Below are 24,466 nucleotides of genomic sequence, written 5' to 3' on the forward strand. Positions count from 1 at the left end.
CAGGACTTGAATCTGGATCTTTTAAATGCAAATTCCATGTTCTTGCAGATTACCCTTCTCTTAAACTTTTGTACTAAAGCTGCTTGTAGGCATGTGATTTTAGCAAATCAGTAGAGGTAAATTACTAGTCACAGGAGATTTTTTAATACAGATTATACAAACTTATACAAATTTAATAAAATTTTAATACAAATATATGAATTTTTATACAATGTAGAGAAAAACAATGATGAATTTGTTGAGGCAATGAGCTGAGTGCCTTGGGTTTTGGAAAGATCACTGCCCTACAAAGCCTGCCAAGTTCTACAAATTTCTACACTCTCCCTTCTCAAAGTGTAGTTCCACACACCCACAGGCGTTAACTGGGAGTTTATCAGAATTGCAGAATCTTTTTTTTTTTTAAGATTTTATTTATCCATTTGACAGAGAGAGATCACAAGCAGACAGAGAGGCAGGCAGAGAGGGAGACAGAGGGAAGCAGGCTCCCTGCTGAGCAGAGAGCCCGATGCGGGACTCGATCCCAGGACCCCGAGATCATGACCTGAGCCGAAGGCAGCGGCTTAACCCACTGAGCCACCCAGGCGCCCAGAATTGCAGAATCTTGGGCCTCTCTTCCCCCCTGTGGATAAAAATCTCTAAATGAAACAAGATTACAGAGTATTTTATATTGCATATTACAATTGTTATCTTAGAAAAATGACTCAGTTTTTCTGAATTTCACTGTCCTCAACTGTAAAACAAGAAAGAAGAATTAAGTATCTTTAACATCTCTTCCAAGTTACTGGAACAGGAGATTTGGCAAACTATGGCCTGAGGGCCAAATCTGGCTGGCAAGATAAGGCAGGTTTTTACATTTCTAAATGGTGGGAAAAAATTAAAATAATAATATTCTGTGACACGTCAAGATTGCAACGAATTCAAATATTATTGTCTATAATAAATTTTATTAGAACACAATGAGACTCATTAGTTTATGAATTGTCTAGAGCAGTTTCCATATTACAATGACAGAGCTGATTAGATTCAGCAGAGACTGCATGGCCCTCAAAACCTAAAATGTTGACCATCTGGCCTGATGCAGAAATATTTGCTGACTCTTACAGCTACAACTACCATTTAAGCACTTAGTATGAACAGAAACTGTACTAAGACTATATATAAGTTGAATATATGTGCATATAGATACAAATCTGTAAAGAGTTTGTTCAGCTACTTCTCCATTCCCCTTTTATTCCATTAAATTTTTTTTTAGATATTTATTTGAAGGAGAGAAAGAGAGAGTGTGAGCTGGGGGAAAGGGCAGAGGGAGAGCGAGAGAAAGAGAATACTCAGGCAGACTCCCTGCAGAGCACGGAGCCCCATGGGGAGCCCTACCTGAGAGGCGATATGGGCTCCCCATGGGGCTCCCACACAGGGGCTGATTCCAGGACCCTGAGATCACGACCTGAGCTGAAATCAAGGGTTGGCTAGCAGCTTAACCCACTAAGCCTCCCAGACACCCCTCCATTTAAAAATGTTTAAAACATCTGGGACGCCTGGGTGGCTCAGTTGGTTAAGCAGCTGCCTTCGGCTCAGGTCATGATCCCGGGGTCCTGGGATCGAATCCCGCCTCGGGATCCTTGCTCGGCAGGGAGCCTGCTTCTCCCTCTGCCTCTGCCTGCCTCTCTGTCTGCCTGTGCTCACTCGCTCTCTCTCCCTCTGTCTCTGACAAATAAATAAATAAAATCTTTTAAAAAAAAATAAAAAATAAATAAAAATGTTTAAAACATCTGATAATCCTAGGTTTTCAGAATTTTTTTTTTTCCCTTTTTGAAGGGAGATGCAATCATGTAATGATTTTCATGTTGAGGAATGTGAGGCGGGCTCTCTAAAAGGCATATATCAAAATCTCTAGTGGAGAAGGAAGGGGAAATTATAAGTTGAATAAAACATACTTATATGAAATTAATTACTGAAAATTCAATGATTTCCTAAGCATGTGGGATTTCCAGGAAAATGAGAGGGAGCACCAAGAGTTTGCATGGGTTACGAATGATTTCGAGAATAACTGAAATCTTTAATTTCCTTATTTTCTATTTACTGTCATTAATATCTAAAGGGCCTACTATCTATTTCAGTCAACAGAGATAGAAACATACATAGTAATTATATCAGAGTTTTCCCAATTGAAAATTTAGGTAATTCCTAAGTACTAATCAAAACAATAATCTTAGAAAGTTTGCCACAGGAGTTTGGAGTATAAACTATGATTCTAAAATAATGCAAATAAGAAATGACACAAAGTTAGGGGGCTGGACTTCAAATTTCTCTGACTTCTAAATTAAGATGCCACTATCATACATTATACAAATATATAAATGCTTATCGAGAAACATCTCAATGAGAAAAATATAATAAACTATAATAATATCACTTAGATTCTGCATTTGCTTATAAAATTCAAACATTTCTAGAATTTGATCAACCCAAATATCCAATTGAAAAGAAACAAGAAATAATTCGAACTTCTAGGTGATATTTTAAGGTTATTCAAGGATGCATTCAAGAATTTTTTTCTAAAAGGAAGTTTAAAATAAAGAAAATCATCTGCCTTTGCAAAGGCACAAAAATCTATTCATCATGAATTTTAAATTTGTTACTTATTATCATAAAGTAGAACAAGTAGTTCTAGTTCTACTTTATTACCAGAAAGAAGTAAAAGAGATCACCAATATTAATAAACTTTATTACTATAAATCAGTAAACCAGGAGAATAAAATTCTATTTTATTACTCTAAACCCATTTTTGTTTTTGTTTTGTTATACTTTAGCATAATAGGTTAAAAAAAAAAAGTTAAGGTATGTTTACTTTGTTTGCTTGCAATTAGCAACTTAGCTATGTAAAAAGTTTCCTCAAAAGTAAGACTACTTGAACACTGAAATTGAAACAACATGTTTAGTAAGTCATGATTCTCAAATATTGAATTAATTTCTCTATTATTGAATTATTCTTTCTTTTGAATTTTTCTGTCCTCTATTTATATCTTCCTGTAAAAGGATTTCTACTTATTAATTTTCTAGAAAGTAAATAAAATACAGAATATACAATTTAAGAAACACATATACATACACACATATATATACAAACTTTCTTCATAATTACCCATTTGATATAATTAGTACCAAATCATACTATTTTTTTTCATACTATGATGTCATAAAATGCTCTATCCCAGATTCATAAGACTGTACTAATTATCTTACACACAATTTGGTAAGATAAATCAAATCATTTAGTTCTTACCAGATTCTGCCCAGCACATCAAACAGAGAAAAATGTATACTTTCATTTGGAATCCAATAAAAGTAAAAGCAGCACTCTAACTCAGCAAAAAAGAAATTCTGAAATTCATTAAGCTTTCTCTTTGGTAAGATTGCCAGAGTCTGGTAGGTTTTAGCGTAAAAGATTCCTGACCTTTTGCTCCTCCCTGTTTGTAGCAAAGGTGAGGTAGTTTGTCTTCTCTTATCTGGCTTGTGGTGGTGAGAGGATTTTTAAGTCAAAACTCTAAGGAGTCACCAACAGCAGCCCAAGTTAAATTTAAGGGAAAGAAAAACTAATTATATCTTTCTTTATTCCTCTTAGCCTCAAGATTTCAGAAGTGGTCAGGAAGAATATGTCTGTTCAAAGCCTAGAGTAAATGTGATGTTAAAAAATGCTAGAAATGGAAAGAGTCAGAAAATGTTGTGGTTTATGTTCATTTTGATTACAAACTAAGTTGTCTTCATATACCATAAAATCAATAATAAAATCCATATCCATCAAGCTGTCAAATATAAAATATGGCTTTTTCATGTTTGTGTAATTTTGCAACCTAAACTCAGTGGCTATTTTAAAATTCTAAAATGCTGGGTTGCCCTTGAGTTCTACAATTGGAAAATAAAAAATATTTTTGTTTTTAATTTAACAAACATTTTAAAATTATGGGATTTTTTCCCCCACATGTTAACTCCATTTTTCCCCTTATTTTCCTTCCAGGAATAGACTTTAGTAGGTCTGGAAAATGGAGAACTGTTGTAAGTACATGCGTGATCAGTTCAAAAATTAAGGTTTTTTTTTGTAAATTCAAGTCTCTGTAAATTTCCAAAGATACTTCAGGATCAGAAGTCCCTAATTCCTATCATCGATCAGCAGAAACTAATCAAGGTCTGGGAGGTATTTCAAAGAATCCACAAACAAAATGAGGTATTCATTTAAAAACCATGAAAAATTTAAAAATCAATTTAAAAGATTTGATCTCCAGGGATTTTATGTGAGACTTCACTTTTAGAAGGAGCCCTGTATAATTTACTATAATTTGACTGGAGACCACCAATGCACTTCGCTAACAAAGATAGGAATAAACCACATCATTTTGGAATGAGGGAAGAAAGGTAAAATAAAGTCATACATGTTAAAAGAGATTCTTAACAAGTTTATACTTAAAAGACAAATCTTTCTAATTTAACATTTTTCTTTTATCTTGTGCTTTTGATGTGACTCTTAAATATTAATCTTACACATTATTTTCATCTTAACCACTCTGAAGAGATGATATTGAAAATATCATCTTGGCATGTAAGAGTACGCAACATAGCAGAATTTCAAAATGTAAAAAACTATACTATTTTCATAGTTTTTACTTACTGTCAGTAGTAATAAAATTGGAATTACCATCCATTGCATTAAATAGCAAAATACTAGAAATGGCAAATTATACAAAGTGTCCATAGTTTAGTAAGAGAATATTTCCATGCTTATTTAGTGCTCCTTCAAAATAAAAACTGACTTGAAGTTTACAGACATGGATGCAATATAAATAAGATGATAAAAGTCATAATGAGGATGATAAGGATAAAGATATAAAATTGATTGAGCCCTGTGAGGGGCACCTGGGTGGCTCAGTGGATTAAAACTGATTGAGCCCTGTGTACCATGTACACTTCTACCAGGCACTTTACAGTAATTATAATGGAAAGTTAAGTAGTGTATACTGGAGATGGGGGAGTCATTGTTTATAAGAATTTATTTTGGCACAATCTTTTTGTGTAAGTTAGAAATACGTGTCAAAATATTTAATGGTCTCACCCTTTGATTCAGCAATCAAATGTCCAAGATATTTTCCCATAGAAGTATTAACCCATGTGCACAAAGACATATGAGAAAGGATGTTAATCTCAGCATTTTTATAATGGCTAAAAAAGGGAAATAATGTAATGTCCAACAGTGGGGTATTGGTCTAATTATGTATGTACTGTGGATTAAAATTAATGATGTAGATAAATCAATATTAATAGTATAGAAAGTCTCCATTCCATAGTTCAAGGGGAGAAAAGGCAAGCTATAAAATAATATGTAGAGTAAAATTTATTTTCCTAAAATATGTTTTACATGTATATGCATAGATCAAAGTTAGGTTTTCCTCCAAAATGTTTATCCCTGCATGGTAGACTTATTGATTTTTTTTACTTTATTTCTTTAAGCATTAAAAATATTTCTTTACCATAAGCATCTAAAACAAGTAAAACAAACAAAAAAAAGCTCTATTTACTTGGGACAAATATGGTTAGGATAATCAGAATAAAGAAAAAACGAAGGTAGGAAAAAAGTGAAGACAAAAGTGAGGTCAATTTTAGCAAAAGCATCCACTAGAGTCCCTTAACACTATTTGATCAAGATTCTGCATTCACTCATTCATCTATGCAACTTTTATTAAGCATGTACTTATTTCTGGGCATAATGTAGTTGAACACACAAAGTAAATTATTCAAACTGTATCATGTCAACAACTGTTTAAGATACATCCACAGGTATGTCAGGGATTGTCCTAGGTACTGAAATATATTTACCCTATAGAAATTCACAGTGAGGAGGTCTTGAAAAAGGTATGTCTACGGAACCATGGCACCACACAGCAGGGAAGCCAGCTAATCTAGAATGCAGAGTTCAGGGAAGGCTTATAGGAGATGCTGCCTGGGCTGGACTGTAAAAAAGATCTAGGAGTCAGTTGGGCAAAGAAAGGAAGAAAGAAGCTCTTGTTTTAGATAGATAGACAGACAGATTTATATACATAGCTTATAATTTTATATATTATATATAAACATTTTCATTTTTGAATATATGAAGTTGGGGTAAAAACATCCTGATAGGAGTGAAGAAAGGCTAATTCTTTATAGAATTACACACATTTAATCCATTAAATCTTATATTTGACTAATGGTCCAAAAAATGCTGAGAATAAATTATTTTTAAGCTACTGCTAGGTTCATTACAATGTGTTACTTATTCAATATAAGTTGGGAAATACAGTAAACCTAAATTAGAAAAATGATACATATTTAGGTCAAATTCTGAATAAACAGCTAACTGCATGAGCTGACTTTCAGAGCTTATAATACTAAAAAAGTACTCTAGAAGTCTAAACACCATAAACTCAGGTCCTGCCAAAAGTAAAAAGGATGTGATAAGAATGCTAAAATCATACATATTTGTTTTTTAAAAAAAAGTATGATGCAAACTTCAATATAGCAAAACAATATGGTTGTTAATTATTTATAAATACAGCTAAAAGCTTCTATCATTCACAATCAGATATGTACACTACAAATTTTACAATGAAACCTGAAGATCCAACTCCCAGATCAGCTGTGATTGAGGGGAAGTTAAAGAAGGAATATGTTCATTTGGGTAAGATTTATGATATAAAATGAATTTAAAATCAATAGTATTACACATAATTGAGACCTTCAGGTATCCATTCACTTGATCAACATATATTTGTTATACAACTGCAATATGCTAGTTTCCTTAATCCCCTTTTACTGTACCACAACAATGTTGAAGAAAGGAAAAACGGAGACAGGACTTAAATCCTTAGGATATCGACAGAAGGTAACTACTAAAGTTACTGAACTATGATTTTGTTGGGAAGTCTGTCTCTCTCCTTATGCTGAAGGCTTTAGGAGGACATATCTTTATACTTAAACCTTTGCTCCCCAAGGATTAAAGACAGTGCCTGGCACATAGCAAACATTCAAAAAAATACCTAACTAAATGAAGTACTGTAATTACATTAACCCTACCCACTCCTTAAGAAATAGAACTTGAGTTCCAAAAAGAGAAATTGTTTCAAGTCATAAAATTGATGTCAGAGTTAAATTAGAAATCAGGGTTCCAAAGATGTGTTCCTTTTCATTAGAAAAGATAGGGCTTTTTTTGGTCCACCAACCACCTACACTCATGCCTTCTTCAAGGCAAAGTGAATTATCACCACTCCTAACTAACAACCAAATGGTGTCCTGATTACTTGTATATTCATAGGATAATTTCAGGGTCTTTCATAGACCTATGGATTCTTCAGAAAGGAAGCCAAGTTAACAGTAGACAGTTGACTGATCTATCTACTGAGATTCTGAGTGGGTTTTCTTCTCCCTTCCTTTTTTTTTTTTTTTTAGGATTTTTTTCCCTAACCCTCCTCAAGGATTGATTACTCACCCACTGTACACAAAGTACAGCCGTGATACAAAGTATAAACACTGACTCCCGCTACAAGCGGGATTCCATCCTCAAAACTTCAGGCATCAGTCACAAAACTTTCTCTACTCCTGGTAGTGTTCCTCGGGAGAGGCCGTTTTTTCAATTTTCAAATGCCTTCTGGTGTCCACCTAAAACCTCTGTGACCCATTTTCAAAGACTTCTCTCGGGCCCACTTCTTAGGTAAATAAACTTTAATTCTAGGACTCTGTTGTATTTCACATCCACATCTAGGCATGCAGGATTTACTGTTTCAAAAAAGTATTTTACACTGTATAAAAAGCATTTTATATGGAAGTATTTTATATAAAGCATTTTATATAAAAAAGTTATTTTATACAGAATATAAATTCAAACTCCTAATGATGTATTCATTCACTCCTAGGAAACAAACTTTCCCCCATTACCCTGGGAGCTCCCTTACTGCAGCTAGTACGTCTTGAAACATCTCTACAGACATTTTACTGAAAATGTTGACTGAATAAATGCGAAGTCAATTAATAATGCTGTATCTAGGAAAATGGAAGGCACTCCATAAGCTAGACGCCAAAACCCTGAGCGCAGTAATCTTTTTTTATTATTCTCACTCACTCTCCCAGGGTCACCGCTCGCATCCGACGCACGTGGAGGCGCGATGGGCGGTGCCCTCAAGCCTCTGGGGGGCGTGGCCCCGCAGCCTCGCCCCGCCCCTGGCGCGCGCGCTCCCGTCGCCGGCTCCGCTTCCCCGTTCCGAGCGGCGCAGAAAAGCGACGAGAGGGGGCGGGGCCTGGAGACCTCCTCCATCCTCGGGCCGAGACCGGAGGGATGTTCCCAGCTCAGGAGGAGGCCGACAGGACGGTGTTTGTGGGGAATTTAGAGGCCCGAGTAAGGGAGGAGATTCTTTACGAGCTATTCCTTCAGGTATCGTCGGCCGGGGGCGGCGGAGGGGCGGGCAGCGTCGAGCCGGAAGCACAGCCGGAGGGGCGGGGCGCACCTGGACCACCCGAAGCGCGGCCACTTTCCCGCGGCATCCTGTGCCCGGGTTTATAATTGTGTTCCGTTTGGGCACATCTGCCCCTAGGTGAGCAGCTGGTCGTGAAGTGATAGAATATGTGCTCCATTCCCATAGTAGAGCCCTGGGGTGGGCGGTGACTTGGCTCCCCCCAGTTCATGTCCCCCACCCCCTGCCAAAGCTCTCTCCGCTTTGCGGAGACTACCTGGGCCTTGGGTGTCTAGGGCAAAACAGAAAACAGCCGTGTCACTACCTTCCTCGGGTCATAAGAACCGTCACGCCTTACATCCAGCGAAATGAATAGTATAGATTTTAAAACGTTGCCCTATACATGTCTTATTCCCCCAAACCCTTTCATATGGAGGGTGTTTTTACTCCAGTATGGTCAAGTGAGATTTAATGATTCGGACAGTCAAATCCTGACTATAACCAGTTGATTGCCTGGGCAGTTCCTTACATTTCTTTTTCATGCCAAGAAGACCTTTTGGAAACTTCTCGAGACTTAGGACCTTCATGAGTAAGCCTTCTGTCCCCTGTAAACACTCACCTATGGTCTACATGTAGGTGTCACTTTTCTAACGTGATCTACTCATCCAGCCGTTCGTCTAGCCGTTACATGACAAACATGAAATAAAATGCTGAACATACAAATTTAAGAGCTAGCCCTTGGTCCTTCTAAAAGGGGAAATTTAAAATTAATTACCATGATCTAGGGTAATCCAAAAAGAGAAGGATACATAATATATTGAGGTTGTTTGGGGATATGAACTCTAATGTCTTAACGTCTAACGTCGATGGGACTTTGGGCAAGTAAATGAGTATCTCAGTCCTGCAGTTTTCCTTAAATGTCAAATAGTAGTAATAGCATCTACAATATGATGTGGTGGGAAGATTAAATAAATTAATCCAGGTAAAATAGAATTGAACTTGGCATTTCCTTCTCTCTCTCTTTTTTTTTTTTTTTAAGATTTTATTTATTTGTCAGAGAGAGGAGCAAGAGTGAGCACAAGCAGACAGAGTGGCAGGCAGAGGCAGAGGGAGAAGCAGGCTCCTTGCTGAACAAGGAGCGTGGGACTGGATCCCAGGACACTGGGATCATGACCTGAGCCAAAGGCAGCCTCTTAACCAACTGAGCCACCCAGGCGTCCCTGAACTTGACATTTCTAAGTGCTTGCTGGTGCTACCACTACCAGTAATAGTACTATTACTAAAACTGCTAATACTAATATCAAGAGAAATCAAGAAAGAAAGACTTCCCCCTATCAGAATAAGGGCAGGTTGCAAGGCAGACAATGGCAAAACTAAGTTTCTAGGACTAAGTGATAGCACTAGCGATGCAAAGTGTTCTTTACATGGTTTTTGAAAGGCCCTAAATTTCTGTCTTCTGTTAATCTCAAATACAATTTCATAAAGACAGTCCACCGCCTCCCCCCACCCCCACCCTCAGGAACACAGTTTCCTTTCCTGGACATAAAACCTTATTATTTGAAAAATACTGTTGATTTTAAGGCTTTTATGCTTACTTTCCTGATTTGCCATCTTTTTGAATTTGCCCTTTTTAATCTGGTCTGATAGTTGTCTTATAGTTATTTTCCCCAATATCATTTGAAACTTATCACTCTAACAACGAAAAAAAAATTAAAGGAAAACTGAAAGAAAAAACCTTATATTTCTTTTTCCCCTGAAGGTTTTCTCATGTTGAGCCTCCACAAAGGAGGAGGGGAGTTGGTGAAGGCGTTGGGGGTAGACATAAAGACCCCAAGCATGCACTTACATTATTTTTAGTCCTGGATCGATATGAGTTGTATGGATCTACAAGCTGGATAGATAGATATTATATATATAAAATCTCATTTTAAAAAATAATTTCTACCTAAACAAAATGTTCGTCTCTTTTAACAGATCAGGCAACCAAGCATATGTTTTCATTTTTGCCCAAGTCCTTCTGTATTCTGTAAAGATTTGCTAAAGTGAGGTATCTTTTAGAAAAACTTTTCAAAACACATGAACTGAGTCTTCAGAAAGACAAGTTGATGGGATTGTTACTACAAACAAGTTTTGTTGAAATTTATCTTTAGAAATGCTTTGGTATATCTTCAAATTTATAAAATTTAAGCATATTCTGTTCATTAAGGATTTCATATATTTAGTATCTGTAGTAGAACAGTACTGATTAAAATTAATTTATTTTATTACTGCATATTTATCCTTTTACTAGTTTCAAGTTTACAAGTTTCAAGTTTCTGATTATCCTTTGAAATGAGAAAATCAGGTTTAAAGTTTTTATACTTTGACTAAGAAATACTGAAATAGACATTTGGAGGATAAAAATAATGAATTCAGTTTCAAATATGTTGAATTTGAAGAACAGTCACACAGAGGTCTCTAGGAGACATGTGTGTAAGAAACAGATTTGTTGATGAAGTGGTCCTTGAAACCAGAAGGGGGATGAGCTAGTCCCAAGAAAGCAGAAAATGGAAAAAAAAAAAAAAAAAAGACTGAACCCTAAAATATAGTATCATTTTAAAGATGATAGTTAACATTTTTCTTTAGAATTAAAGCAATTTCTTTATTCAACTTGACAGAGAATAGTAATCAATCATTAAAGTACAATTAAAAATTATGAGACAGTTGCCATTAAATCTTAGTTGTTTGTAAGTATTTGTGGGTGCCTCCTGTAATCATTATCATGGAGGACATGTAATTTTTTAGTTTTATTGTTTTTTACAATATTTCACTCTACTTTTTTACTCTCTTTTACTAATTATAGGTTTTACTATCAATACAATCTGAATATTTTCAATTTGTTTTATTCCATTTTAGTACTACATGATGGAATAATATCCTCCCATTGTTGGAATTAGAACCTTTCTAATTTTTCACTCAGATAAACAAAACCTACTTAAAAGTTGTAAACTTACTAAAACATTTTTTTCCTTTGGGAATATTTACCAAATGGGATTATTAGACCAAAACACATGATAAACTAGTTTCTCTTGTCAAAATTGTTAACTTTGATTAAAAAAAAAAATTAGGCTGTGCTACAATAGAACACTTTTTTAGGCTCGCTCAACCTGACATGAGGTTTGTCATTTCAGTTTGCTTCTGAGTTATATACAGATAATACGTATGGAGATAAAATAGTATTTTACTCTTAGATTTAAATGCTCTCTAAATTGTTTTTGTTAATGTTGACAGAGGGTAACATTTCTTTTAAGATTTGGAACTATTGCCTAAAATCTTCTGTTCTTAACACCATGAACGTTTCCTTGATGAGCCAAAAAATACCAGAAAGTGTGATGAAATACGGTATTTACTGTTAGGAAATGCATTATTCACAGAGCTACATAAAACAGTTATTGCTAACAGGTTTTTTTTCTTTTTGAAGTCTAAAGCTGAATATACCTGATTTATCTGAATGTAAGAAAAAAAATCTTTAGATTTATGAGAAAATAATTTTTAAGTTTTTTATAGGCTGGGCCGTTAACCAAAGTGACTATATGCAAAGACAGAGACGGAAAGCCGAAGACTTTTGGATTTGTCTGCTTTAAACACCCTGAATCGGTGTCTTATGCCATAGCTTTGCTGAATGGAATTCGTTTATATGGAAGACCAATTAATGTACAGTATCGATTTGGTAGGTCTGGCCACTGACGTATCTTCCAAGTGTGTTTTGTTGATGGTGTTGTTCTCAGAGGTGTAAATATTGTGTTTTCATAATGTAAGACCCAAAAAGTGCTCCTGTTGTCTCTGTTAAATTTTCTCAGAATACATGTAGACATTCATGTTATGTGGTTAACTAGTATTGCCAGTCCTATAGCATTTTTTCTATATTAAAATTTAAACTGTTCTTAGTACCAGCCAGCAAGTAGCTATGGTAGTTAATTCGCTTAAATTAAGCGAATCTATATGAATTGGGGGCACACAGTTCTAGCCTTCAATACATCAAGGCCATTTGCTAATCTTCTTGTCAACTCTAGAGTATGGTATCAAATGCCTACTGTTTGGAAGATAGAGTGAGTGCCTTAATCATTCTCTTGGGAACACCATACTCCACATCCTGCCCTGGATCTAAGCCCTTGCAAGAGTAGCTGGCCAAAAGTAGCCACAGAGTGACCCTCAGTCACTGTGGAGAAGAGCTTCCAGGCACAAATGACCTCAAATGCCTTGTCCTACACACCTGTCAAAAACGGGTTTGATACAGAGAACATCGTACTAGCACTCTACCTCTCTCCTGTTTGGAGGGACTGAAAGAGGCGATGCTTCTGGTGTCTCCCTCCCCTAAATGATGCAAGCCTATTGACAGATCTGTTGTTTGTTGACTTTCTTCCTCTTGTTAGACTAAAAACAGGTAATAAGAAAACAATACCTCATTGCAAAGGAAAAAGTTTCTCTTTGTCTTTCTTTCTTTTATTTTATATATATATATATATATAAAATAAAAGAAAGAAAGACAAAGAGAAACTTTTTCCTATATATATATATATATATATATATATATATATATATATATTTAATATTTTATTTATTTATTTGACAGACCGAGATCACAAGTAGGCAGATAGGCAGGCAGAGAGAGAGGAGGAAGCAGGCTCTCCGCTGAGCAGAGAGCCCGATATGGGGCTCGATCCCAGGACCCTGGGATCATGACCTGAGCCGAAAGCAGAGGCTTTAACCCACTGAGCCACCCAGGCACCCCTCTTTTATTATATTTTTAATGATTTTGCAAAGGTAATTGACTTTATTGTTGCTTTCAAGTCCTGTTTGGTTAACTCACACAGACTTACGGTAAGATGGGCCAGAATGTACTGTGTTCTGACACGTCCTAGCCGGCTGGCTGCTCAGCATCCTCTGGGAGGTTGCATCCATTTTGGCCAGTGCAGTTTAAAGAACTCTTGCATTCTCTGCAAGATGCAGGTAACACTAATTTTCGCCATTGTTAGCCTACGAGCATTTAGAACAGCACAGTATCATGTATCTTACGGTCCCATGTCAGTATCATACTTCGGTACAGCCGTATTTTGGACAAAGCTTGGTTATAATTCAGTCATTCATTTGTTGTAAACAATCTGTAAATATTACTTGGGAGATCAAAGGTATACTCAGGTACCTTATATGATTGAGGAATTTTAACCAATGCTACGTCCTTTTAGGTTTGGAATTTTTCTATGGTTTAACAGTAGAACTTCAAAAAATTGTACCATTAAGTTATTTGTTATCTTTTTCTTATACAGGGAGCTCTCGCTCTTCTGAACCAGCTAACCAAAGTTTTGAGAGCTGTGTTAAGATAAATTCACACAGCTACAGGTAATTAAAAATATTTTTTCAAAAAGATAAAGCAAATAAATATGGGAGAAATAGGAGGGGGAGACAAACCATGAGAGACTGTGGACTCGAGAAACAAACTGAGGGTTTTGGAGGGAAGGTGGAGGGGGGTTGGGTGAGCCTCGTGGTAGGTATTATGGAGGGCATGTTTTGCATGGAGCACTCACTGGGTGTGGTGCATAGACGATGAATTTTAGAACATTGAAAAGTAATTTTAAAAAATGGAAAAATTCCAAAAAAAAGTGTTCTTATGTAAGAAATAGCTTTAATATTTTAATATTTTAATTAAAATATTTTAATAATCAAAACATTTTTATTTAAAGTTCAGCTTTAATATTTTCAATAGTAGGTAAGAAAGATTTATATTTCTAGTGTTCTTTTCTTTATGATTTACCTTGTGCTTTTCATAGATGTAAAATCACTTAAGCTTGCAAGGTGCCATTGTGATGGATCATAGAGATGCTATTACCCATATCTTATACTTGAATAAACAGAGATATAAAAGTTAACTAAGTTTCAGGGTCATAAAGATGAAAAAGTGATAGTTGCTAGGCTTGAAATTAAGCCTTCTGACTTTAAGTCATTCTTTTATTTATTGTACTACTTTTTAGAACTTCTTTATGATAATTTTCCAAATATTCTAAAATTTTGTATTGGCTGATTTCTTGATGCAATGGTAGCCTCTAAAAACTCTGTCAGGCTCGTTATCCCAGAGGTCATGGAAAAGAAAGGCTCTGAATTAAGATGTCCAAATTACACCATTTATTAAACCAATTTAGAAGACACAGTGAAAAGCAACAGGAAAGATCCTGGATAGTTCCGCACACTTAGCATCAGGTGCAGGTGGACAAAAGGACCAGCACACTGTGTTCTGGTTACGCTAGTATTCGTGTGTCATGGTTCTTTCTGCAGCATCAGCCTTCCTTACTGCTAGTGTGATTATGAGGTTTAATAGGGGTCTCCATGCATATGGAAAATTTCTGGAGCTAATCTTACTCGCCCACTCTCTCAAAGAGACTTAGGGGCAAATACCACGGAACCACAGGAGTCACTTCGTGGCTAGTCCGCCAGATGCGCCCAGATTTTAACTGAATTTCTGAGGCAGAGCAAAGACAAGAAGAGCAGCGTAACTGTTAGCCCAAGGATGACGTGATGAGGACTTGCTGTTTCTTTCCCGTTTTGGTCTATAACGCTCTTACTTACTCCACATATTATCAGTTGAATCTATCTGTAGTACACTTGACAGGATAGTAACTTTTTTATTGTCTATATTTAACATGTATTATAAATTCTGCCTGTATCTCCCAAGTGATTTGCTTTTTCTGTTCCTAACAAGGTTTTATCACTGACCCATAAACTACTAGCTTGTTTAGAGTCTATTACAAGCATTTCATCCATCTTGTTTGTTTCTGTCTTCTGCAGCAGAACTGAATATTCTCATGTAGACTAACAGTGACTGAAACCCTTCTATCTCTCTGAGGCATAAGAGAGTGCCACTGAAGACTGGCAATTACCCAGGTTTATCTATAGGAAAAGTATTGCCTCCTAAATAAAACACAGTATGTTCCACATCTTCATTCTTCCCAGCATTTCTGTATCAGTGAAATCAGGAGAAGTTAAAAAGTAGGTGCTGATATCAAATTATGTGAACTTAAATCTTACTTTTGCCATTTTATTAATGGTATGACCTTGGACGAGTTATTTCACCACACTGTAATCTGTCTCTAAAACAAGGATCATACCTCAGAGATTATTGTGATAATCAAATTTTGTAATACAGTGTATTTAAAATACCGGACACATAGTAAGTATTCAGTAAATACTTTCAGCCAATGTTACCAGAAAGGAGGGAATAATTTACTATGTTGGTAGGGAACCTTGTATAGACTCATGAATTGAGCCGTGTATGTAATATGAGAGTTTACTCTCGCCTACTACTGGGAAAGCATACCTAATTTTTCTCAGGAATGAGGAAGAAACAAGCTATTGTTATTTGGGCAAAGGTAGAAAGACAAGCACTTCAAGATGTCACAACTTTTGTATTCTGTGTTTATGGTTGACAAACTAAATCATCTCAAATTCTAGAATAGAAAATCAGAATTATATGTATATTCCGTAACAGTATACTCCATTGGCAGTACCTTATCTTCTAGTATTTGTTACATTATAAAGGAAAAATGAGAATAGGTTATAGTGTCCTAGAAGTAATGTGACGGTATACATGGTATAGCCTTGGTCTTTCCCAGGTCTTTCTTTGAAAAGGATTTTTTAATGCTTCTATTGCCTCTCATACCATTTGTTTTTAATAAATAGTTCCTGTATTAGTTTACTCGAGCTCCCATATAACCACAGAGAGATGCTTAAACAACAGAAATGCATCGTCTCACAGTTCTAGAGGCTCGAAGTCTGTGATCAAGGTGTCCACATAATTAGTTCCTTCTGAGGACTATGAGAAATAATGTTCTGTGACTCTCCCAAAGTATCTTCTGGTTATTTGGCAGTCCTTGATATTCCTTGGCTTGTAGACACATCACCCAGATCTTTACACGATGTTCTCCTGTGTATACCTGTCCTTAACTTTCCCCTTTTTAAAAGACAACAGTCCTGTTGGATTAGTGACTCATCCTATTCCAATATGACCTCGTCTTAACCAATTACAACTGCAACAACCCCGGTTCCAAATAAGGTCGGATTCTGAGGTATTGGGGGTTAGAACTCCAACATAGGAATTTTGGAGTGACACAGTTCAGCTCATAACTCTTCCCAATTTACATGTGATTCATCTCTCTAAACAACTATGCATTCCCTGGGAGTCACACAGGAAAGATAGTGGTTTTAGAGAATCTGCAGCTGTTTTCATAATGGTGCTAGTCTCAGCACTTCTGCTACTACAGACATACCATCCCCACTCTATAATTTCATTGCACTTTTTCTTTGTTTCTTTACTATCACTTACTCTACACACACGTTCTTGTCTGCTCCAGCCTTGTCTCCAAATCAGACTGTTAAATTTCTCCCCTTCTCCCTGAAAAATCTTTTATTGTCACATCCTTTCCTCCTCCATGCTTCTTAACCACCATTGTTACATGGAAGGTGCTCTTTTAAAGGTTATCAGGAATCTTCTGAACAATAATTCAGTAGTTTCAATGCTTATTTGGTTTACTTTTTTATAACAACTAACCCCTAATTCCTTCCTTAGTGAAATTTACTCTTCCACTGGTATTTGCGATGCTGCTCTCACCTCTTATCAACGGGATGCCCACCTCTCCACCTTACTCCTGCCGTTCACCTGCCCTCAGCTTTGCCTCCGCCTTTCCCACAGCACACCTCCTTTCCTAAGGATTATTAGTATTTGCATTAAAATTGTGGAATGCTGTGGAGCATGTAGATAAGTGAAGGCTAGCTATAGAATCTAACTAGTAATTGTAACTGAAATTTAGTGAACATCTTCATAGAAGCAAATATTACAACACTTGTAAATGAAACTTCAGCTTTAGTTTTTAAATTAGGGATTTTTTATTATCTTAATTCATGTGTAAAAAAAATTCACAAACATGACTTTATAGTAACATTAGCAGTCCTTTTAGGAAAAAGCATAATTTTTATAGCTAAACAGTGAAGATATTTTCAACCATAAATTAAAGAAAATTTCTATATTTCTTTCATTTCTTAAATCTATAGAAGATTGAATGTACCCTTGGTGATTACTAATGACTTGCTTTGCTCTCTTCATATCCAAGTGTCTATTTCTTTATACACATATAACGCTGTTTAACATTTTCCTGTCAGAAGGCCAGATGTGACTTTAAGTATTGAAATTTCGTTAGGTAGCAACTAATGACTTAAGGTAGTATTATATCACTATATTATCATTATATATTATCATTATATTATCTGATTATTTGTGTGCATATGTTTAAAGTTAATCTTAACTGAGTTGTCTTAGAGAAGCTTTGTTTTTTAATTACAAGGACCTTTTCTTTTTTTAAGAAAAAGACATTTTGTATAAGGATTTTAACTTTCTGTGAATTTTTCTTTTACCTCCCCAAAGAAATGAAGAAATTGTGGGCAGATCTTCCATTCCCATGCAGTTCTTTCCAATTAATAGTGCAGCTTTACCTCAAGAATATTTTTTCTTTCAGAAGATGGTAAGTTTAATATGCCTGTGGTTCAATATGTAAGATAATACAGACTGTGATGGAACTTAAAGTTCTCAAATCTAAACCTGGGGTGAAGGCAGAAGCTGCCCTGAGCACTGTCTCCCCAGTGGCAGTCTGCTTAAACGCAGTCATCTTCAACCTCACACCTAGTCCTTCGGCTAGTGTGTCAGCACAGGAGGGGTGGATGGTAGTGACACTGCACTGTGGTCCAGGTACAACTGGAGTGGAGAGTTCTCATTTAAACTTTAATTTAATGTAGATTCTCAGTGGTAGGGTAAACCGTGTTATTTCCAGAGACTCTCAGTAATATGGTTCTGGCTTAGAAATCATAATTATGGTCACAATAAGTTAAAGGCAAACTTAGGAAATTTTTTTCTTCCAACTTCTCATTTTATACATAATAAAATTGAGGTCCGGGGATATTAATCTGTAGACCCAAGGCAGTGCAGCTTATTAGAGACAGATGTGGGACTATGGCACAGGTATTGTGATTCACAGGGTGTGATTGTTGTGAACATCCAACATGTCTGTGAGCTTCAGACTTTTCAAGTAGCCCTTTTCATTTATTTTGTAAACATAAGGAAAATGGAGAATTTAAGTTTTGGAAAAAAATTTTTCTTAGTTACAGTGAGATATTAAAAACAACCTGTTCTCATCCAAAATTGTCACTATTCTTCTTCCCAGCATTTGTTATCCTTGGTAGGGATGAGAAACACAGACACACAGCACATGCACATACACACGTGTGTGTGCACACACACGGAGTTCATGTTGTCTCTATTAATCTATAGTCTACTTTGAATAGCTAAAAATTTGAGTTAGAAACAAGGAAGGGTCTGTCTTAATAGTTGACAAAAATGCTGTACCGTCCTGTGGCCATTAGCCACATGTGAGACTAAGGAGCACAGTTTTTAGTTTTATTTAATTTTAACTTTTATTAAAATTTAAAGGCAGATACTTGGTTCAGTTATTAGAATATTTTTAAGAATATTTGCAGAAACTTGGGTATGTGAATCTACTTTTTTAAATGCAAATTTTAGGTAATCTAAATTCAGATCAAGTATTTTCAGTGAAAATGTAGCATCCAAATTGAAAAGTATAAAATGCACACCAAATTTCAAAGACTTAGTGTAGAAAAAGGAATGTCAGATATCTCATTAATGATTTTTATATTGTTTACATGTTGAAATTAAAATATTTGGGGGATAAATAAAATACATCATTAATGGCACCTGTTTCTTTTTTATTTCTGTATTGCGGCTACTAGGAGAAGATACAAAACTGTGTATGTGCTTGTGTTCTATTTCTCTAAGGCAGAGTCTGTATTGTAATAAGCTGTACACTACCTTGAATCTTTCCATTAACGATTTAAGGGAACTACCACATTCCCATTTTAGAAGGTCACTGTCCTAACACGTGGTTCAGTTTGCCGGTAGTTTTTTGTGTAATGCATGTAAACTGTTAACTTTTTCTTTTAATGTTTCGGACTTGTTTTGCTAGATGATTGTCCTTTTCCCCCAGCAGTGGCCTGCCTATAATCCAGCCCTGCAGCTGCCCTACTATGAGATGGCAGCACCGCTTCCTAACAGCACATCTGCAGCGTCTTCACTGAACTGCGCTCCAGATCTGGAGGCTGGACCCAGCTCCTACGAATGGACTCACCAACAACCCAGTGACCCTGACCTGTATCAAACGAATAAACGAAAGAGGCAAAAACAAACCAGTGACAGTGATAGTAGCACAGAAAACAAGAGAGGAAATGAATACAGCCAAAAGTTCCGAAAGTGTAAGAAAAAGAAAAGATATTAGCATTATGTTCACATGAAATTTGTCTACCCTGGTCTTCATTTTCTTAGAAAAAAAAACAACAACCTATATTCTTCTAAATGACCAATTTCTTGTGTTTTTTTGAAATATATACCACGACATCTGATTTGCTATTTCATTTTTGTCTTGAATGACAAAAACTTATAAATAATACAGTGTAGTGCTTTTTGTAACAGTATTTTTGACACATTGTCAACAAGAAATATGAGTTGTTATATTTTAGTACTGATGATGAAAGTGCACGAAATTATCCATCAGAAGTCATTCACTGAGCCCTTGTGGATAAGGCCCCCTGTTCTCCTGGACTGTTGCCTGGACGGAGTGGTGGGTTTGGGCAACTGTTTAGGAGTCTCATGTTGTCCTAACAAAGAGGGAAAAGCAGGCTTTAGTTTCCTTTGTGAATAACATTTTATTTTTTAAGTCTATATATGTTCCTTCTGAGCCTTACTTTCCTATAGGTTTATTTCATAAAATGAGAATATCTGACAGTGATACCAAAGGAAAGATGACCATCATGGGACTAGTTTTTAGATCCTTCCTTTTTTTATGAGTGTATATAAACAAATACCTGCGTGTTTACTTCTCACTTAATTTTAGTTTGTGAAAATTAGTTGGCTATGACAGTATTTATTATGCACCTCTTTTGCCAACTGGGTTTGAGATAGTATATTTGACATACTTAAATCTTGATAATGAACAATAAACAGAATGATATTTTCATTAATATATGATATTTAATATTTATTCTTAAATCAGGTTTCTTATTTCTGGTTCATTTATTTTTAGAAGGCAGAGTACATGTAAAATTCATGGTTTATCTGGACACTTTGTTAACTTTGTGGCTCATCATAAGCATACACGATGCTACGTATGAACTATAGTGACATAATGATGACAGTTTACTAAGGCTAATTAAGAGAATCCTGCAACTTTCATTGAGGGGTACCCACCCACTTCAATAGGAAAAGCCATGCTTATAGATATCTATTTTGCAGGTTGCATAGCACTTTATAGATCTTTATTTAAAATGATAAAGATGTTTTTAGCAAAATGAGTGATTGAATTTAACTTTTGATTATAAATACACAGTACAGTAGAGTTTTGAATATAAATATTAATCCATTTCCGTCTGATGAACATGAAAACTTAAATACTGCTTGATATAGTTTGATCTATATTTGTTGTATGCTCCTGAATAATCAGGCTACTTTCTTTTTGCCTTCACATTTTTGCAATTTAAAACATCTTCAACTCTTATAACAATAGTTCACCTCCGCCCTACAATATTTCATAGTGATTGACATTATAGAAAATATGTACCTAAGAAATGTCTCTTAGCAAGTAAGAGTGTATATTTGTAAGAGAATTACCTTGAAATACTGTTACATGAACCGAAATCTTAGAACTGCGAGGAATTCTAGCAACTTCTTCCATCACAGGCAGGAATAACCAACCCCAATACCAACTTTAGAAAGTCAGCCAATTTGAGCCAACCAGAGGGCAAAGACACCTATTTGCCCTTGCTGTCTTTCATTTTTAAAAAAAATAGAAAACTTTCCTTAAAATGTTACTATAATCTACAGTTCTGTATAATTTTAAACCATCAGTTTTCCCAGTGCTGTGTCTTTGAGTTAAAAATTCTATAAATTATTTGCCTTAGAGGGTTTTATTTTTCTAATTTTAATTCTCTATTCTCATAATGTATTTTTTTATGTATGTGTACATTCTATTGCAAATGCTAGGAGAAAGCTGGAATTTGAGAACCAAAGTAATTATCTTTTTATTCTCATATTCACTAATTTTTTAATAAATTTTTGTAATGCATCAGTCAGTGGCAAAACCATTGAGAAAAATTACTTAGAATTAAAGTTGGTCAAAAAGATGAGTGCAAAACACACCCTTGAAATCTTTACTGAAATTATGCATCCTGAACTGTGATTCAAGATAACTATGTGTAGCTACTAAGACAGTTGTCCTCTTGAAATCTTAGCATTAGATGCAATTATTACAGGATTAGCAATAACTAATTTATTATAATGACACAAAGTTCTGATGTAATAATATTGGTCATCTGTTTAGAGTGTAATGAAAGAAAAAGAGTTAATTATTACACTTTCTTTAGCACTGTCCGGGTGCAGGAACATTGTATACTGAGTAGTCAACCTCTTCCTGTGTATGGCTAAATTCTAATAAATTATTGGGCAATTAAAAAGTGAAATTTTCATCTCTTGCCAATGCAGTACTTCTGAAACCATATCTCCTGACTGTCTCCTCCAGTGCCTACTGAAGATTCCCTCCTGAATGTCTCATTAGCAATACAAACCCAACACTTTCAATATTACCCCAATTTTTTCGTCTCCCAGTTTTCTGCTCCATTTTCTTCTGTGATCAGTGTGGACCAGTATTTCACTATGGACTGGGTGCTGGAGGGTTGGAACAATTGTTGATCTCACTTCAGTGACTGAACAGAGAACCGTTTCAGCCTCTCTCAGCCTGTGTGCCTACCTGAACAATGATGAAGCACTCTTGATGTTAAGTACTTAAGGAAATAAGCCTATAAATATGCTTAAGGCCTGGGCATATTCTCCTCAAGGCAGATGCGCCTCATGACAGATGTGGTTTCAATAGCTGCCCTGGATGATAGTGTGGCCCTTTGGTTCCCTTGTCTTCCTTGTCCCTAGGAAGAAAGGCTGGAGGAGTAGGGTTGGCTCTTAGAACACCGTCCTAAGGAACTGATGGGACACCAACCGAGCTACTCAGGCCTGTAGTCAAAGCTCAGTTTAAAGTTTCCGTATCCTACCTCTATTTTCCATTTCTATACATCCTAGCAAAGCTAGTTACATCAGAAGTAAGAGCCTCTCATTAGTGCATTTCCCATTAAGAAATGTGAATTAATAGCCTGGATTTGATTTTGGGTAAAATGAGGACTAATACATAAATCTCCACAGAAATTATATTTGAATGCAGAAAGTTCAAAGGACACCTTTTTATTTATTTATTTATTGCTTTTAATGAATATCTTTTTAAAATTTGTATTAACATATAATGTATTATTAGCCCCAGAGGTACAGGTCTGTGAATTGCCAGGTTTACACACTTCACAACACTCACCATAGCACATACCTTCCCCAATGTCCATAACCCCACCACCCTCTCCCTACCCCCCTCCACCCGGCAATCCTCGGTTTGTTTTGTGAGACTAAGAGTCTCTTATGGTTTGTCTTCCTCCCGATACCATCTTGTTTCATTTTTTTCCTTCCCTACCCCCAATCCCCCACTTTGCCTCTCAACTTCCTCATATCAGGGAGATCATATGATAATTGTTTTTCTCTGATTGACTTATTTTGGCCAGCATAATACCCTCTAGTTCCATCCACGTTGTTGCAAATGGCAAGATTTCTTTTGATGGCTGCACAGTATTCCTGTGTGTGTGTGTGTGTGTATACCACCTCTTCTTTATCCAGTCATTTGTTGATGGGCATCTAAGTTCTTTCCATAGTTTGGCTATTGTGGACATTATCCATTAAATGCAAGCTGGCACAGCCACTCTGGGAAACAGCATGGAGGTTCCTCAAAAAGTTGAAAATAGAGCTATCCTACCACCCAGCAAAAGACACCTTTTTAACAAAGAATGATGTCTGCTTCTGTGCCCCAAACCTGAGGAAGCTCAGTGAGCACTTCTCCAGTTTGCAATCAGTGATATTTGCTGAAGTTGTTAGTGATATTTGATCAGACTGGGTTCTACAGAGTCACATGATACTGCAACTGTGGACTAAGTCAATTAGCAGTCATGCCCGACCTGCAAAAATTATTTCATGTGCCTGCAAAAACTGCCTTAGCAGGTGAAATCAAGCCATCTATTCTCTAGTTCCCTGTAAAATTTCCTCTCGAGCTCCCAGTACCATCTTGTTATAATATTAACAGGTTTTATAAAGATTAAGAAACACATGGGCTACTTGCATTATAATTAGAAGACCTAAACAGTATATAAGAATAGACCATCATAAATTTCCTGTGTTATAAACTCTGGGAATGATTGGCACCTAACAAGCTTACTTAATATTACCTGCTGCAAGGAACCTGGATCTAACAATAGCCGTTTCAACTACTTGACCTTGTTTGGAGAGCTTGAATGAAAACATGCTTTAAATGAATAGTGTTGATCAGTCCAACACACTATTTGAAACCTGGTAATTATTGTCTTTGCTTCTATTTCTATGTGAGACAATTAGGAATATCCTGAATAGGAAAATAATTCTTGCCCCAGATGCTTGCCCCAGGCTGACAACAAATCTTCATTGATTTTATCCCACTTCCAAGTTAATCACAAGGGAAACATTGCAGACTCTCCTGCATGCCAATCAAAACCCTGGGAGTTATTCTAGACAATTCCATTCACTGCATTTCTAAGTGGTCATTAACTTCTCATTGTGACCTTGTTCAGGTTGTTTTCATTTCCTGCTTGGAGTATTCATTAGAGCAAATCAATCAACAAGGAATGATTATCATTCCAGACACAGATTTTGGTGCTGAGGCCACAGCATCAGTGGAAAAATTTGATCCCAACATTCAAGAAGTTTATGATCTTCTGGCTTAGATGGACAGTGAGAAAGG

General features: G+C 36.0%; 2 protein-coding genes across 3 annotated transcripts in view; one reads left to right on the forward strand and one right to left on the reverse strand.

Annotated features, from left to right (window-relative positions):
* LIPI (lipase I) overlaps nucleotides 1-3,350 on the reverse strand; it is a 55,243-nt gene extending 51,893 nt beyond the window's left edge. The window contains exon 1 of the mRNA XM_032302235.1: nucleotides 3,284-3,350. Within this exon, the coding sequence (XP_032158126.1) occupies nucleotides 3,284-3,329 (46 nt within the window). The 5' untranslated portion in view covers nucleotides 3,330-3,350. The remainder of the gene's footprint in view (nucleotides 1-3,283) is intronic.
* A 4,919-nt stretch (nucleotides 3,351-8,269) lies between these two features.
* RBM11 (RNA binding motif protein 11) lies at nucleotides 8,270-22,073 on the forward strand. Of its 2 annotated transcripts, none has more exons than XM_032352492.1 (5): nucleotides 8,270-8,449; nucleotides 12,015-12,177; nucleotides 13,775-13,847; nucleotides 17,917-18,013; nucleotides 19,547-22,073. In XM_032352492.1, exons 1-5 carry the CDS (start codon nucleotides 8,354-8,356, stop codon nucleotides 19,832-19,834), a joined length of 717 nt encoding a protein of 238 aa, XP_032208383.1. In that variant the 5' UTR covers nucleotides 8,270-8,353; the 3' UTR covers nucleotides 19,835-22,073. The 2 variants fall into 2 exon arrangements, with proteins under 2 accessions (XP_032208383.1, XP_032208393.1); XM_032352502.1 differs by having other exon boundaries at nucleotides 19,550-22,073.
* The last annotated feature ends 2,393 nt before the right edge of the window (nucleotides 22,074-24,466 follow it).

The sequence above is a fragment of the Mustela erminea genome, chromosome 1 (genome assembly GCF_009829155.1).
Source record: "Mustela erminea isolate mMusErm1 chromosome 1, mMusErm1.Pri, whole genome shotgun sequence".
In the NCBI taxonomy this organism is placed as follows: Eukaryota; Metazoa; Chordata; class Mammalia; order Carnivora; family Mustelidae; genus Mustela; species Mustela erminea.